At 40.4% G+C, this 15,313-nt stretch overlaps 1 protein-coding gene across 2 annotated transcripts in view; it reads left to right on the forward strand.

The window, feature by feature from the left end:
• The first annotated feature begins 2,522 nt into the window (after positions 1 to 2,522).
• The window catches only part of TRAK1 (trafficking kinesin protein 1), a 54,013-nt gene continuing 41,222 nt past the window's right edge, over positions 2,523 to 15,313 (forward strand). Inside the window, exon 1 of one of the 2 annotated variants that reach the window (XM_032180946.1) lies at positions 2,523 to 2,897. In XM_032180946.1, the coding sequence (XP_032036837.1) occupies positions 2,834 to 2,897 (64 nt within the window). In that variant the 5' untranslated portion in view covers positions 2,523 to 2,833. The remainder of the gene's footprint in view (positions 2,898 to 15,313) is intronic. The other variant, XM_032180948.1, reaches the window with a different exon arrangement.

Genomic DNA, 15,313 nt, shown 5'->3' on the forward strand with positions numbered 1-15,313 from the left:
AATAGCATTTAATAGCATGTGCAGTTCTCACCTTGTGAGCATGCATACCTGAAATTCTGCAAGGCTGAGCTAGAACTGGAGGGCCTCTTCGTGGCCCTTGATTTCAAGATGGCATGCGCAGTGTGAGGGCAGATTGATCATGTTTGGTGAAAATACAGTATTCAAACCATTAATTTTTTCAGAGGTAAGTATATGACCTTTGCATATCCAAAGGCTTTTAGTGGCTTTTACATAATTCTTTGTGATTTCCTAACCTGAAGTACAAGTACACTAATTGTATAGCTTTCCTGTCAATACTGAGTACAGAATGTAAAAAATCTGATCAGCAATGTGAGATCAAAAATAATCTGATCTCTTTCAAAATGCAACTAGGTTTTATTTTTTCAGACCATCGTTACCTCTTAGTGTGTATCTTGATTTCAGGAGGGCTAAGGTTACCTTGATGGAAAATTAATGACTGAGGGGTAGCCTCTGTTGGGAAATAAAAATGATTTTTGTGCCTTTCATATGTAAGGCTAGAAGCTAATGGGGCATGAGGATTTCCTGGCCTCTGGTTGGTATGGAGTGACAGAAGGTGAAGACGACAGCCTTCATTCTGGCAGCCAAAGCCAAGACACAGTCCTTTTGTTAATTTGTTGTTGATAAACCGATGCTCCAGGTGTGGCCTCAGCAGCACTGAGTAGGGGGAGTCCTGTGCATATTACCAAAGAGGTTACTCTGTTGTAGGACATGAAGGCAGTGATTTTTTTTCTTTTTTTTTTCCAAACCATATCACATCATTTTCTGGTGAAATCATGTACTTGCAATCAAAGGAGTCTTTGTGTTTGGCCCTGGACAGGAATTTTGGAGTGAATAACATAACTCATTGCTGCTGACTGTGCTATTGCGACCAACTTTGTTAGTCTGTGATTCAGCTATCAATACATAACACAGATGTGATCATTTCCAAGTTCAAAGTTACTGCAGCGATAATTATTTGTGCCAGAAAAGCTGAAATACTAATGTGGTCATGCAGCATATGTATTTTTCTCTCTATTGCTAGACTGTTCCCCTTTTTTTTTTTTTTTTTTTTTTTTTTTTTTCCCCCTGTTACAGTAAATTTAGTGGTACCAGTTAAGGAGTAGAGTAAGCAGTAACATTCTAGAACAGCCCTGAGTGAGGGGGGATCTAACAGAAATTTGCAATGAATGAATTGGAAAGGAGAGGTGAAGTGAGTGTTTGTTCAGATTCCTAGAGCTGGAGGCATCAAATTAATTTAGGAAGAGTGAGTTTGGGAACAAAAGATGGTGGCTTCTTATATCATGAATGGTAGATGTGTGGAACTCCTTGCAAGACGATCTTGGAGATGCTAAAAAATGTACATGGGCTCACAGGATAAGCCCTTTGAGAATTGCCAAGAGTATAAACTGCATCTGTCTCAAGCTGACTTGAAAGCTGGAAAGAGCTGAGCTTGAGAAGGCAGCTAAGGGAAGGCCAGGTCTCCCTTATCTGCTCATGGTTGTTTCTGCAGATGGAGTCTTGGGCTAGTCAGACACCAGGATGGTTTATCCTGTGTTATTAATGTGTATTGGACCTTAATCTGTACCAATGCCTCTACTGGTGGTCACAGAGTAATCAAGTTCCCTAAAAAGGAGGAGAAAGGGGTTAAGAATAAGTTGCAGTTGTAAACAAAATGGATCCCAATCCCTTGGTATCTGTACCTGTACAGATTCAACCGTGCTTTCTGAATTGCTGTGCTTGATGGTGATGATGATTTGATGCCATCTACTCTTCAGATTTGCTCCTAATAGCTTAAAGACATTGTCTTTTTTTTTTTTTTTTTTTTTTTTTCATTTCCAAAACATTGCGCACAAACGTTAAGCTATTCTGTTTGAAGACCTGAAGTATTTTTAGGAAGAGCACTGAAAATTTGTCTGAACCCTTTGTTTTTGACTATGAAGCTTAGGTGCTTAAAAATAAAAAAGGGTCAGTGGTTCATGGTGAAGGTAGAAGACAAAGTAGATTAGCTTTGCTGGAAAGAGAAATGTGTTCCTCTCCCTGTTTTTCTAGATCTTTCATTTTTTTGTTTGCCACTTCTGCAGTAACAGGAATGCCTGAAAGGCTCTATTATCAGCCCTGAATAATGTAGCGAAGCAATAATGTTTCATTTTTCCATGGGGAAGGCAGGCTTTTATCAGTGTGTGGGGGAGCGTAGTGATGGACTACATCTTCATTATTAATGTTCTGCCTGTGCCCAGTGAATGGCATGGTGCTGCTGCTCGGCGAGCAGTCGGCAGCGAGTTGTCTCATCTTTCTGCGTGAGGAATTTTGTTCCCAGTATGGAGGGGTCCTTCCAGCCTGTAAAGGCAGAAGCAGCAAAATGCATTCCCTTCATCCCCGCATCTCGTCTGGAGCCAGCTCATCTCCATGGCGACACGTTAGAGGGGAAGGGATGCGGAGGCTGGGGAGGAGAGGGATGGGTTAGAAACAGCCGGGCGGTGGTGTGTGTCCCCCACGTCAGCACATCAGCCCTTTGATAGGATGAGGTTGTTAACACCCATCTGAGGCTCCTGTGCAGAGCTTCTTTATTAGAGCAGCCGCCGGGGCATCTGTTTTAGAAATCTCCCTTCTGCATCCTTCTATTTTATTTTGTTTTTCCCCCTAAATTACACCTCTCCCCTTCCCCGCTACCCCTTGGTTTAACTACAGCTCCACTGAAGATGTGCAGTTCGTTTTCAGCTTTCCCTGAGCTTCCTGGCGACCTGGAATTTTGCAAGGGCAGGAAGGCATGGCTGCGTTTCACTTGACCTTAGCAGCGAAGTGCAAGCTTGTCTGTTGCTGAAGGATACTGACTATGCAGAAATTTATTGAAGCAGATTACTATGAACTGGACTGGTATTATGAAGAATGCACAGATGGTAAACCTTTTTTTTTTTTTTTTTTTTTTTCCTAGTCTCTCAATGCAGAACCAGAAGCTTGTAAGACTGCAGCATTGTTATTAAATGGTTTTTAAAATGAAGTGCCTTGAAAAAGGCAGCACCCTGGTGTGGCAGAGATGCCTGCATCTCTGCTGTGCCTCAGCATCTCTTTTGAGCATGCTACAAGAGACTGCTGTATGGCTTTCTCATTTTCAAAGGGAGTGGCAGAGGAGCATATGCACTATATGAACACGCCTTGGGCAAGGGGAGATATATTTTAAATGCTACCTGTATGTGTAATAATTTGAGCTGAATTTATATATACTTACTGTAAGATTCTATACTGGTCTGTGCCTTAAGTCTTTTTGTGTTTTTCTGCAGTACCAACATGATATAATATGTATATATTTAATGTGTGACTAGACAGTATGTATTTTCTCTCTGGCTATTTGTCTGAAAGACATTTATAACTGGGGTTTCTTAAAACTAAGGAGGTTTACTGAAAACTGAACTGGAACTGAAAAAATTACAAACTGTAGTGAAGCATGATCTTCTGAGCCCCTTGTGAATTTTCTGCTGTTTGCTTGGGTGATAATTCCTTTCTCAGAGCACTGAATATTTTTATCATACTTCTGATAGAAGGCACATGAGGAGGGATGTGGAATGCCTAAAGCTGTACTCTCTGCAGACTGGAAAAATCAAGATTTTTCATCAATGGCACTCAGTGGTAATCTGTAAAACAACATGCACCCTTTGCGAAGGCAGTAGTTGTATTCAGATTTTGTTCTGGTTGGAGAGCTTGGCTTAAACGAGGCAAGTCGAAGATCACAATGAAGCAAAGAAGAGAAAGCAGGAAGGAGAGTAGGCTGGGGGATGTGGGTGATACGTATGGAGTGCAGGAAGATACTTCCTAGTGCTTGGGAAGTGTCAGAGACGACACGAATAGTAAAGATGTGTGACAAAATTTGAATGGGCTATTATCATCGTGTGAGTGGCATGTGCCTCCATTTGTTTCTCCGTACTAGATTTCTGAATGTTGTTCAACTTGAACTTTGCTTGGGTTTCAATGATTATTCCTGTCCAGGTGTTCCACGAGGAAAGGCGTATATTTATTTGAAGGATCTGACTACTTTTAGTAGGACTGAATCCATTATGTAACTTTTATCCTCTGGGTTTAACCCCAGTTAAGTACTGTAGCATCCGATTAATCCGCATGATGTAACAGGCGGGGCTGGCCTGCTTTTGGAAGCTCAGCAAACAGAACAGCTGTACTGTCACTAAAAACTCTAGCTGTAGGTGGTTTTTTTTTTTTTTCTTTTTTTTCTTTTTTTTCCCAGGTTAAATACAGGTGGGCTTATTGTTTTCTTCTTTTTATCATCCTTTGTCTAGTCAAAGTATCACTACACAGTAGTGTGGTATGTCAGAAGATCTGAGCTGAGAGCTGCTTTGCTCGTCAGTTTGGTCACAAGGTGTGCGCAACGCTGGAGAAACCATGGGGAGTTTCACAGCAATGGGATCCACAACAGGTCTTGGGCAAGAGCTTAAATACCTTGAGGGATCAGGGCCTTGGGAACACTGCAGTGGTTGGGCTGATTCCGGGCTGACAAGTTTTTTGGTGCACGCTGAGCCCCCACCCAACATACTTCTTCCAGCTGAGCTGACATCTCCACAGACAGGTAGAGTTTGTGCTGGCTGACTGGCCCAAGCACTTGGGTGTGAGCACCTCTCTACGAGGCAGACAGCGAAAAAGCACTCCTCTAGGTAAGGCATAGTGCTTCATTTTTATTATTATTTTATTAAAATATTCCTTTCTGTCAGGGTGGAATGACAGTGCTGTCAGTCCTGTCTCAGCCTCATGTGGCACTCTCATAAGGTTTAATGGAGCTTGATGGTTTTTAGCTGTCTTCTTCTCCCAGTTGAAGCTTGTGAGAGAGAAAGAGAGAAGAATTCGAGAGGTGCAGTGGTGGAATCTCTTTGGCCTTTGATACTGGCATTTTGATTTGGATTTAAAATAGTATCAGCCTTTCCTGTTGAAGGAGAAAGATATACGGATTTTGGTGGGAGACAAAAGGCATCTTAAAAGCATTGTAGGAAATAGAGCTCTTTCAAAAACCTAGAGCATATGGTATCTTATGAGATGCCTGTCTCTTGCGTTTGATTTTTCTGCCATGTATTTGTCGATAGCAGATTCATTTCCCTGGGATTCCATTTATATTCACTAGAGAGTGATAGGCAGCTGCGGCTCAGCTGACCTGTTTTGAATATCTATTTTAAGACAGGATGAAGCATAGTTAGACAGCTTATTTCTCTGCTGTACATGGGCTCTCTGGAGCTCAGATTTGTGTGTGCATTATATCATAAATCCTGCCCAATTTACCATTTTTGGAAAATATAGCATGGGAGGAGTTAGTGGTACATAGAAACTAATAGAAAACCTCACAAGCTGTTGTCCTACAGAATTACTCTTCTGATGAAATTGTTTCTCGAATTCTTTGTTAAAACTGATGGGACTCAGATTTCTGTATAAAAGGTGTGATTTCATGTTGTTAATTCCTTTATCTGTGTGTGGTTTCTTGTACTTTGAGGAGGAAAAAGCATTCCAAAATGACACCAGCATGTAAGGATTTAGCACTGTTGTTTAACTTAATAGGAAAAGAAGTCAATCTGTCTCTTAGCTCGGGTTTAATGAAGTTCTGTGTGGATTGCCATAGTAATGATGTCTTCAACTCACATTTGGTGGCAGTAATTTATGGTCTTTTTAATACCTCGCAAAAGCAGATGAACAAATGCTCAAAGCCGACAACTTCCAAATCTGTCAGGACTCTCTAGGGTTGAGATAACAAAGTAATCCCTTTATGTAAGGTCCTTTACACAGTTTATTTTTGGTAAGGGTAGATGGAGTTAAATAATAAAGGGTTACGTTACCTGAAGATTAAATCACCAGTGTTAGCTAACTGCAATAAATTGAAACTTAAATGAGTAAAAAATATTACACCGTGCTTTTTAGATACATTTTTCAGTATAATATTTTTGTATAATACGAGTGACAGTTGTCACCTTGCTTGGCATTAATGAAATGTAGAGGTGGAGTGGGGTGGGGAAAAGTGCTGGGTGTGCACTTGAACAGGAAAATAATCTTCATAGCAGATTTTGAAATGGACAGCACTAATAACAAAAAAGGCTCAAGTTTTGCAGATACCTGTATAAATCTTCATGGATACACTTGTTTCCCTGCCTCTCTCCTGGGCCAGCCTCCCCTACCCTCTTGATGAACAATGCTTTCAAGAGAAATCCAGGCTGACCCTGGATCAAAATCCTTTTCGTGTGGTTTCTCCCATTACTTGTTTATTTCTAGCTAAACAACTCCACTTTAATGCCGAAGAGTTCATTGCCTACAATTCCAAGTGACTTTTTTTGTGCGTAATTGGGTCTTTCTTTCTTCTTTTGTTGCCCATGAGTTTCAGCAATTTCTTGTGGAGAAAATGGCATCTTATCCCTTTTTTCTTTCTTTCTTTCTGGATTCTCACTGTCTCTCCCATTTCTCATGCACACCACAGCTTCTAACCTCTTATGTGTTTGCCTGAGTGACTTTCATGGTTGTTCTGGCACTTCTTGGTCTGCTTTTGCTCTTCTATATATCTTGTATCTCCTGCCTGTGCTTTACTCCTATTGAAATGTTTTCATCTCTTGTTCTGTTTGCAGTTACTGTTCAGAGCTTCTCTCTTCTATTGTCTGCTCCATTGGAACTAGTATCAACAAGTTCCTGGACTTTCTCTTTAACTGGACAATAATTAACAGTGCTAATGTTTGTTCTCCTTGACCTGCCAGCTACAGTTTCTTATCCTTGTCTTGCTTATATCAGTGTGCCTTTGCAAATAATGTGAGACAGTGTCCTAGTTCTTTCCTTTTTTTTTTTTTTTTTTTTTTTTTTTTTTTTTTTTTGGATCACTTCTTGCTCAAAGGCAGCATTAGGAGAATATTTCCTATCCTGTGCTGCAACTCTGACTCTTGGATCACCATGGTTCTTTCTTTGTGCACCTTAGTTATAGGAAGCTTCAAAATGCCAGCTCTGTGCTTTTTACTTGAAATACGCTTGCCGTGGCACTTGCCTTACAAGAGGAGCTTGGCTGCTGGTTGGGCATTTCTGATGGATCCTCATCACCCTCACACATCAGCCTCTTTTGTCTAGATCCCTGTGGGCACAGTAACTCTGGTCTTGCTCTGCATGTTGACAGCGGGCATGCCATCTACATCTCAGACTCTTACTGATGCTTGTAGCATGCAATCTTCGAAACAGCCTTTGCTCCCTAAGTATGCGGCTGAAATTCTCATTCAGGTTGTTTTTGCTTCGCTCCTTCATCCCTTATCTCCATACTTCATAAATATGTTTGAACCTTGTTTATATTCATGCAAACATCGATATACTTTTCCTAGTTTTCTGCCTTTTTGCCATGTCACTGCTTTTTCTTTGTTCCTCTGTTGACTCTCTTCTTTATCCAGTCAGACCTATTCTACTGCTACTTGCATGTTGTCTTCATGTGGTTTATTTTTCAGTATAGAGGTATTATTTTCTCTTTAGTCTGCTCATCTGCTAAATTTCCATATAAACATTATCCCATTTCATTCTCTTCCTGCAAAAGTTACTTGCTGTCCTTTTGGCTGAGCAACAGAAGATAATTCGGGGGCACTTTTTGAAAGAGTGGGAAATGCATAAAGTAGAAATGTACTTTTTTGCAAACAAATGTACAAACCTGCAAACATTTGAACAATCTAACTTTGTCTGACTATACATCTTAATAGAGAGCACATGTCCAGTGACCAGTTTTTCCCACCACCCTGAAAAGCCCACCCCAAATGACAATATGTTTTTTCTTCATCAACATGTCTTAAAATCCAGGTGCTGCTGTTTCAGCCACTGTTTTTAGGAGCTGTTTGCTTATGGAGATTTTTTTTTTTTGTTGTTCTAAATGCAACATTATTGTTACTGTGTAATTGTGGTGATTATGTGCAAAAGACTAGATGTTTTTATTGATAAAGGAAGGTTAAAACGTTTTGAATACACTGGAGTTGCATGGAAGTAATGAGTCACGGTAAGCGGGTTTATTTGTATTGTGTCCAGCCTCACCCTTAAGCTAACTCTGGGTTTGTGTTTCCTTTTTTGTTGCAAAGATACTGGAGGTGGTCTGTACCTTAGTGCAAGCATTGCACGAGAAGTGTGTGCGTGCGTTTTCAAGCATTGCAATTCACCCAGCAAGTGAAAGGAGTTGGATGTCTTTAGCAGCTTACACAAGGTGGAGTAGCCTATGTGCTGAGTAAATAACAGCAAATATGCCAAATTTACTTTGCAGTGGCAACCCCTAAAAATCAGTGTTCATTCTGGTATTCTCTTTTAAGTCCCGGAGTCGGTGTTTACAGGAAATATTATAAATCTCCTTTGAATCTTCCCTGATTTTATGTTTTCAGAACCACTTTTTTTTTTTTTCTTTTTTTCTTTCCATTGCTGTTTCTTGTCTGGTATCTGCTGGAGACCTGGCTCTCTATCGTTGACATGTAAATATTCCCACATTGTTAAAAGAGATTAATGCAAATTACGACTGAAAAAGAGTTGATAGTGTGAGGGTGCAGCACACATTCTGTCCCCACCCATTATGAATTTGCATCAGCATTTCTCATATGCTTTAGCAATATTAACAAAGTAGGTACTGCAGCACTTATCTTTCTTCTGGTTTTTGAATGTCAGAGTCCGTCTGTGTAGCATGAGTCACGGTTCAAAAGTCAGCATGTGAGAATATTCATTTATTGTATGCATATTGTTGTGCATATTGGGCAGCAATATGTCTGGTTTTGGTGTGACACACGCTGCCCTGCTCTCCTTATAGACTAGCTATTTAGCTATAGTCGAACACTCGTCAGGAATGCTAAAACCATAACATGTCAGTGAAGTTGACATGTTATGTTTGCTCCCTAAGATTTGAAAGGTGCTTCTTTCATTCTCTTAAAATAGTCTGAGTTTGTTTTGGTATCTCTCTGAGTTTCCATTCTCTACTTAGCAAAGGAAAGTGGTAAATTAATGCTGCATTACGTGCTCCCATTCCCCCCACACACACACTTTTTTTTTTTTCTGAGCACTCCCAGTAATTATAACAAATGTGTATCATGTCTCCTATTTGAACCTTTTTGAATAATATTAGCATTTTTTTAAATATCCAGTCTTGTAAGCCTGCAAAGTATGGCATTTTGGCTGAAACATAATGGCAGATAAATGTTCAGCTGAGCTGGAAGTGTGTGCATTTCAAATATCTGAACAATTCTGTTTTTGCAGAGGAACAAATGAAGTATAGCGATAACCTGTTAGGAAAAACACTCAAAGACAGTATGGCAGAGGAGAGGCTTGGATTCATTTATTTCAGGGCCTCATCCTGAAAAAAGTGTCAGGTTTGGATTCCAAGGCCTGAACTGAAATGAAATGAGAAATACGAACAGTAGAAAACACGCAAGGAAAAAGTGTTGTCAGCATTTGTATTTGTTACACACTCGCTTATATTTGTGAATGATCACAAGTCCTGGAACTGATTTGAGGTCATGAATGCTGGAGGCAAGTGGGTACCGAAGACTCTTACTGTCTGATACATAATTTATTTATAAGTAATACACATATTTAATGAGTTCAGTTTGTGGTTACAGGGGAGAACTGAAGAGAGAGTAAAGTTTTAAGAAATCAGAAACTAGAAGTAATCCTGTCACATTACTCTTAAAATGACATCTTTTAATGTCATGATACGGAGAGGAAGGGACAATACTTTTTTTCTTTTTTTTTTTTTTTCTGAGATGAGTTCTTTAGGCTGTTTCTGCTGACTAATATTGCAATAAATTTTGGCAGTCAAAGGTCAAGTCGTTAAACCTGAGTAATAGGTAAGATCTTCATTCAGAAATGAGTGTTCCTTTCGTCAGCAATCACCTCTGGGTATTTCCTATCCATTGGCAACTTAATAATAGTTAACACTATAATATTGTATATAAATATCAAGAGTTCAAAAAATTAAAACAGAATAATTCACCATGATTGTATAAAATTAGCGCCTTCCCATCTCATACTGTCTCCTACATTCACACTGTTAGAGAAATGGCATTAGGGAAACTACCAAGAAGCCATTCCTCTGTCACCTCAGCTGTTAGGTTCTGCTTCCCTTGTCTCCTCTGGGTGTATTCCAGAGGACTGACAGCTTCTGATGTCTGTCTGTCTTTCTGTCTTCCTGGTCACAATGTCCTCTTGGGGGCAATGAGCTGCCTTTGCTGTGCAGTCCCCTCCCTTCACCTACGACTGCTTTGCCCCACAATGCAGGTTGGGGTGTTTTCTGCAGAAGGCAAAGGGCGTCTGTTTGCTATTGAGAGTAAGGGAGGCAACTTGGTAAACATTAAGTATCTACAGCTGCAAACAGTTAAATAAGAAAGTTAACATGCCCCATGTGTGTAGTGAGGTTTAGTACGAGGAGTTTTGTTTGTTGTTGGAACAAAGAAGGGATGCATGTGCCCTCGGACATGCACTGGGTGCACTATGTGGGCTTGCGGTACTTTGTTTCCCATAATATATGATAAAGATGACTGTAGAAAAAGTGGTATGTTACAGCTGATGTGATATGTTGGTTAAACACTTGGTACGAGCATAACTCTTTCTGTAAGAACAGTGGCAGTAGCCACAGCCGTCGGGATCTCTCTGCCAGGCGGGCTTAGTGTGTGCATGTCTGCAGCCTTAGGCAATTCCCCAGTCCCGTGCAATGCCTTCCGTGTGGTGTTAGGCAACCGAGAGGTGATTTAAGGGTGCACGCCCGTGGCCAGGTGTGGCAGGCAGTGGCTGGGAGGACGCGAAGCTTGCGGGGAGCTACCACTGCCGGCAGCAGCAGGGGCTGTGCAGAGGGCAGCCCGGGAGGGATGAGCAGGGGACCGTCAGCCTGCTTACTGTGTCTGGAATACGCTAACAGAGCCCTTGAGCACAGGCTGCACGCCCTCAGAGGTGGTGCAAGGAACAACTGTGCATTTTCTGTCAATTATTAGACAGATGGTCCCTTCCCTCCTCCGCCCAACCTGTACGAGGCGAAGCTGCAGCACTGAGGACAAGCGCAGTCACTCGGGAGCTCCCTGGCTGAGTATGTGAGTGAGGAAAGATGGTATCCCGCTCTGCGGAGGCCTTCCTTTGCTCTCCCCAGGGGTACAGCCGCAGAGGGAATGACTTTCCTTCGCCTGTGAGACTGAGGCATAGTCCTGGGTCCATCTGGGACAATTTCAGCAATGTCAGGAAACGAAGAGGAAAGCTTTGAATATGACTATGAGGAGGAAAAGGAGAGACAAGATGCATTTCAAAGGCAGACCCTTGATATCTTGGAAGAAGGTACTTTTTGCGTTTTTGCTCTTAAACTTTTCCGCTACTAATGCTTGGCAGTATTTAAGAAATTTGAGTGACCTCTGTGGATTTAAACCTAAATTTTACAGTCTTTTTTAATGTGTACCCACTGCCTTCGGATGAAAGAGTAAGAAAATACTTTTATGGGGACAAGGTGAATCTTTATGTATATTTCTCAAAGAATAAATACATGATCAACAGATGTAGGCTATGCAATAGTGTTTTGTTTTTGTTTTAATAATGAAAATGGATTTGGGAATTTATTTAGAAATGTAATACATTTTTATATGAGTAGCTCATATGTATATTATGAAGCTATGTGTGTTACTTTGTCATTCCCAACAGGTACCTCTAAAAATGAGGAAAAGAGCAAGGAAACAATATTATGCTTATCCAGGCACTTGAAAGCATATAGACAGAAATAACCCAAATCTGGGGTCATGTGTCTTAACCTTTAAAGGAAACAAACAACCACAAAATCTTGTACTTTGTGGAAATAGTGGATGTCTGCAATATTGCAGACAACTGGCCTGTTAGGGTAGGAATGTGCATGTACATGTGTGGGTATTTCTCCTGTGCACCTGCTGTGAATAGTGTGTACCTTCCTATTCAAGGACTGCTTCCAGCCAGTGTAGCAATTTTTTCAGGGCATCAGGTACCAAAAGCTGAATACATCACTTGTGCTATTTCATGTATTGTAAATTTTGCTCTAAAATAGCAATTCTGTGGTAGAGAACTGGTACTTCCAAGAACTATATCATAAAGCTGGTATAAGGATGCTTTGAAAGATTGACCTCATGGGAAACAGTTCTCATGTCCAAAGCTTCCATGTGAGAAGGGCTTTCTTGGATATAACGCTCTCATTGAACCTGTTGTGCAGGACTTTCCTGTAAAGACTTCCTCAGAATGAAACATTGCACCTGGATTTCAGTCATACCCAATAAACTCTTAATTGTCCCTGTTGTGTCTCTGAAGCAATTTAAGATAACTCGTTTTTTTGTGCAAAACGGGAGAGTGCTTGAGAGAATACCGGTGAAAGAGAAACTTTAGAAGTAGGGTTTGGGGTGGGGAGGTAACCATTATCTAAGAAAGTCAACAGACTTTGTTTTATATTTTATTGCCTTTTTTTTTTTTTTTTTTTTTTTTTTTTTTTTTTTTTTATATGTGTGTATGTGATTAAGTGGTTGTTGAAACATACCTAATGCTGTTCTTATTCTTCCTGCGTATTTTACCTTTCATGGAGATCTAAGTACAGTCTGAACCTATTCTTGCAGATTTCAAGAGAAAAAAGAACATTGAGTTCCATATGGGATAAATTTAGCCCTGTGTCTCTACAGTACCTACCACTCAAAAACTCAATATGTGAAATGTCTTTTAAAGATGCTTCTCTCATCCACATATACATTTAGGTCACCTACATACTTATTGTGGTAGTAATGTAGATGCACAAAAAGGATCTATGATATTTCTAGGTATTTTTTCATGTCAGCATGCTTATTAATGATAGTATTTCTGTTGAAGATGAGCCAATCCATTTAGTAAGTAAAGCAGACTGAAACACCACTATGCAGCCTTTCCATGCAGGAGACAAGAAATGTTTAGCTATGTCTGACTATATACATAGTATCAGAAAAGGAAAAACAGAAGAATATGCTTCACTAATGATTTACAGTTATCTCATTTTTTGTTATTTATTTTTTTAACTTTCTCATGGAAGGAAGGGGATAAAATTGTGTAATTGAGACTCTGTTTCTCCTGTCCCATGAATTGGATGTGTCTGGTCATTTTGATTTGAGGTTTTTCCCTTTTACAGCATCTAAATCCTTTCACTGCCATCGGTCTTGTTTTTAAAACCTCTGTGACAGAACAAGCGTTATGCTGGGCAGCATTATGGGAATCAGCTCTCTTGATGAGTATGGGAAACACCTTCATAAAGGTCTAGGCAGAACAGTCCAAGAGTCAGTGCATTGCTTTCTGAGTTGTACGATTGCACAGTAACATTTAATCTTCATTTGATGAGTTGGTCTTTGAGCTGACTGCGGTGAAGCTTTGAACAGGAGTAATTGTTGATGTGTCTGCTCAGTTTTTGTTGGTAAAACCTGAGCTGTGAAAGGGCAGCCTTTGAGCTCTCCTTGGTCAGTGCACTGTTGAGTCAGCTAATTCTGAAACTGGGCCGTGTTTTGACTCTTGCTTTTGAAGGTAGGACAGGAGGAGGCTATGTGACTTGTTTAGGACCTGTGGTGGTGGCCAGTCATTACTGTTTCAGTTTACTAATGTAACAGATTAAAAATCCTCTTTATCTAGCCCAAGTTTAAATAAATAAATAATAATAATAATAAAAGTCTTGTGATCACTTTTAGATTCTTCACTTCTGGCACTCCAGAGATCTTTCTTAGAAAATATGAAATACCTGTTTTATTTTATAAAGATGTTGGCTAGAATTGGGTTTATACAATGGTCTGGAATCTTTAAACACTAACAGCTGACAATGCATGTCTTTAATACTGCTTTGTAACTTCATTTTAAGATTTTTAAAAGGTTTTGAGTCCAGGTCCTTATTCAGCCCTGTACCTTTTTATTAGTTGTAAGGCTTGCAGTCCAGATACTTCTTGAGAGGATATAGATGAAGAAGGAGAATGTCAAGACAATAATTCAATGGATTGTAATCAAAAATCCTGTGATAAAAGTTTTTACAGAAGAGCTATGCGGAGCTGTTACCAGCAAATACTGTGTACTAAGGTGATGACAAGCTGTGGGGCCCAAACACAGAGTCAACAATAACACAAGGCCTTCTGTTCTCTCTAGGCATTTTTCCTTTTCTCCTTAGTTTTGCTTTGTGGGTGTATTTACTGAGGTGCCACACTTGATCTGTGTTTGTGCTAATAGAAGGAACGGATGTCTGATGTTCTTGTTGAAATTTCCTTTAACCTGATTCTTGATTCATCACAAGAAAGTTTGTTGCAGTGCATGCCCAACCTAGAGGAACTGCTTTGAAATGGCTGCCAACCTGAAAGTTTGGGCATAGGCTCCTGAAAAGAAACAACAGCAGAGTTTTTCTGCAAACCTCAGATGAAGTAATAATGTAGGTTAACATTGAAACAACTAAGCTCTTTGAACGCTATATGAGAGAAACTGCAGTAAATAAGCACCCTTTTCACCATAGCTTAAATGGTAAGATAAAATCTCTGCTTCTAGAAGAATCAGTAACTGCTCCTTAATATTAAACGATTCATGTGCAAACTGTGTCATTGAAATCCCAGTAAGCCAAGCTGTAACATTAAAAAGGAAATAATCCATTGGTATTGCCTACTGAATTTAGGTTAGTCATTTGTCACCTTGTTATTATGTAGTGTCTGACTGCGTGTGCATTGCTCACAACATTATGTTCTTTCAGACTCTTTCAAGGAGCTCACCCACGGTGTGGCTCCACAGCAGTGAAGCGGTGTGCGTGCTGTGGCCGCTCTTCATCCCTCTGAGCAGCGTTGTGGCCACTGGGTGGGCTCACCACCTGCCCTCAGCAGCTATGGCCTGCTCGTGGCATGTTATATTTAAATATGGACACCTAGTAAGTCCTCCTGCCTCAGAAGCACATTTTTGAAGCTCCTGTGGCAATACTGTCTTGAAATATTGAGCTCTTCAGATGAACATGCTCTTTGAGGCCTGTCTCCAATGTGCCAGGCACCAGCAGGCCTGAATCCTCTGCCCCAGTTCAGCTGGGGCTGCCAGAAGCTTCTCTTTAGTGGAGGAGAATCTAATATATTTACCTTTAAACATGTAAAAACTTTCTAGCCTGAGTCAGAAGCAGAGCTGAGGGCACATTTTAGGTATATTTTTCTGAGTTTATTTGGAAGGGAATACATGTACTATGACACCATTTTCAGAATATCCTCATGCACCTGGCTTCATGCAGGTAGTGCTGCTGATAACAAGTGCCAGGGCGTAACTATCAGCAGCTCTAGAGCTGAAGCTGTGGTTTTTAGCACGTACTTTATCCTTGGAGTGCAGAAATTGCTTTTCA

The sequence above is a fragment of the Aythya fuligula genome, chromosome 2 (genome assembly GCF_009819795.1).
Source record: "Aythya fuligula isolate bAytFul2 chromosome 2, bAytFul2.pri, whole genome shotgun sequence".
Classification (NCBI taxonomy): Eukaryota; Metazoa; Chordata; class Aves; order Anseriformes; family Anatidae; genus Aythya; species Aythya fuligula.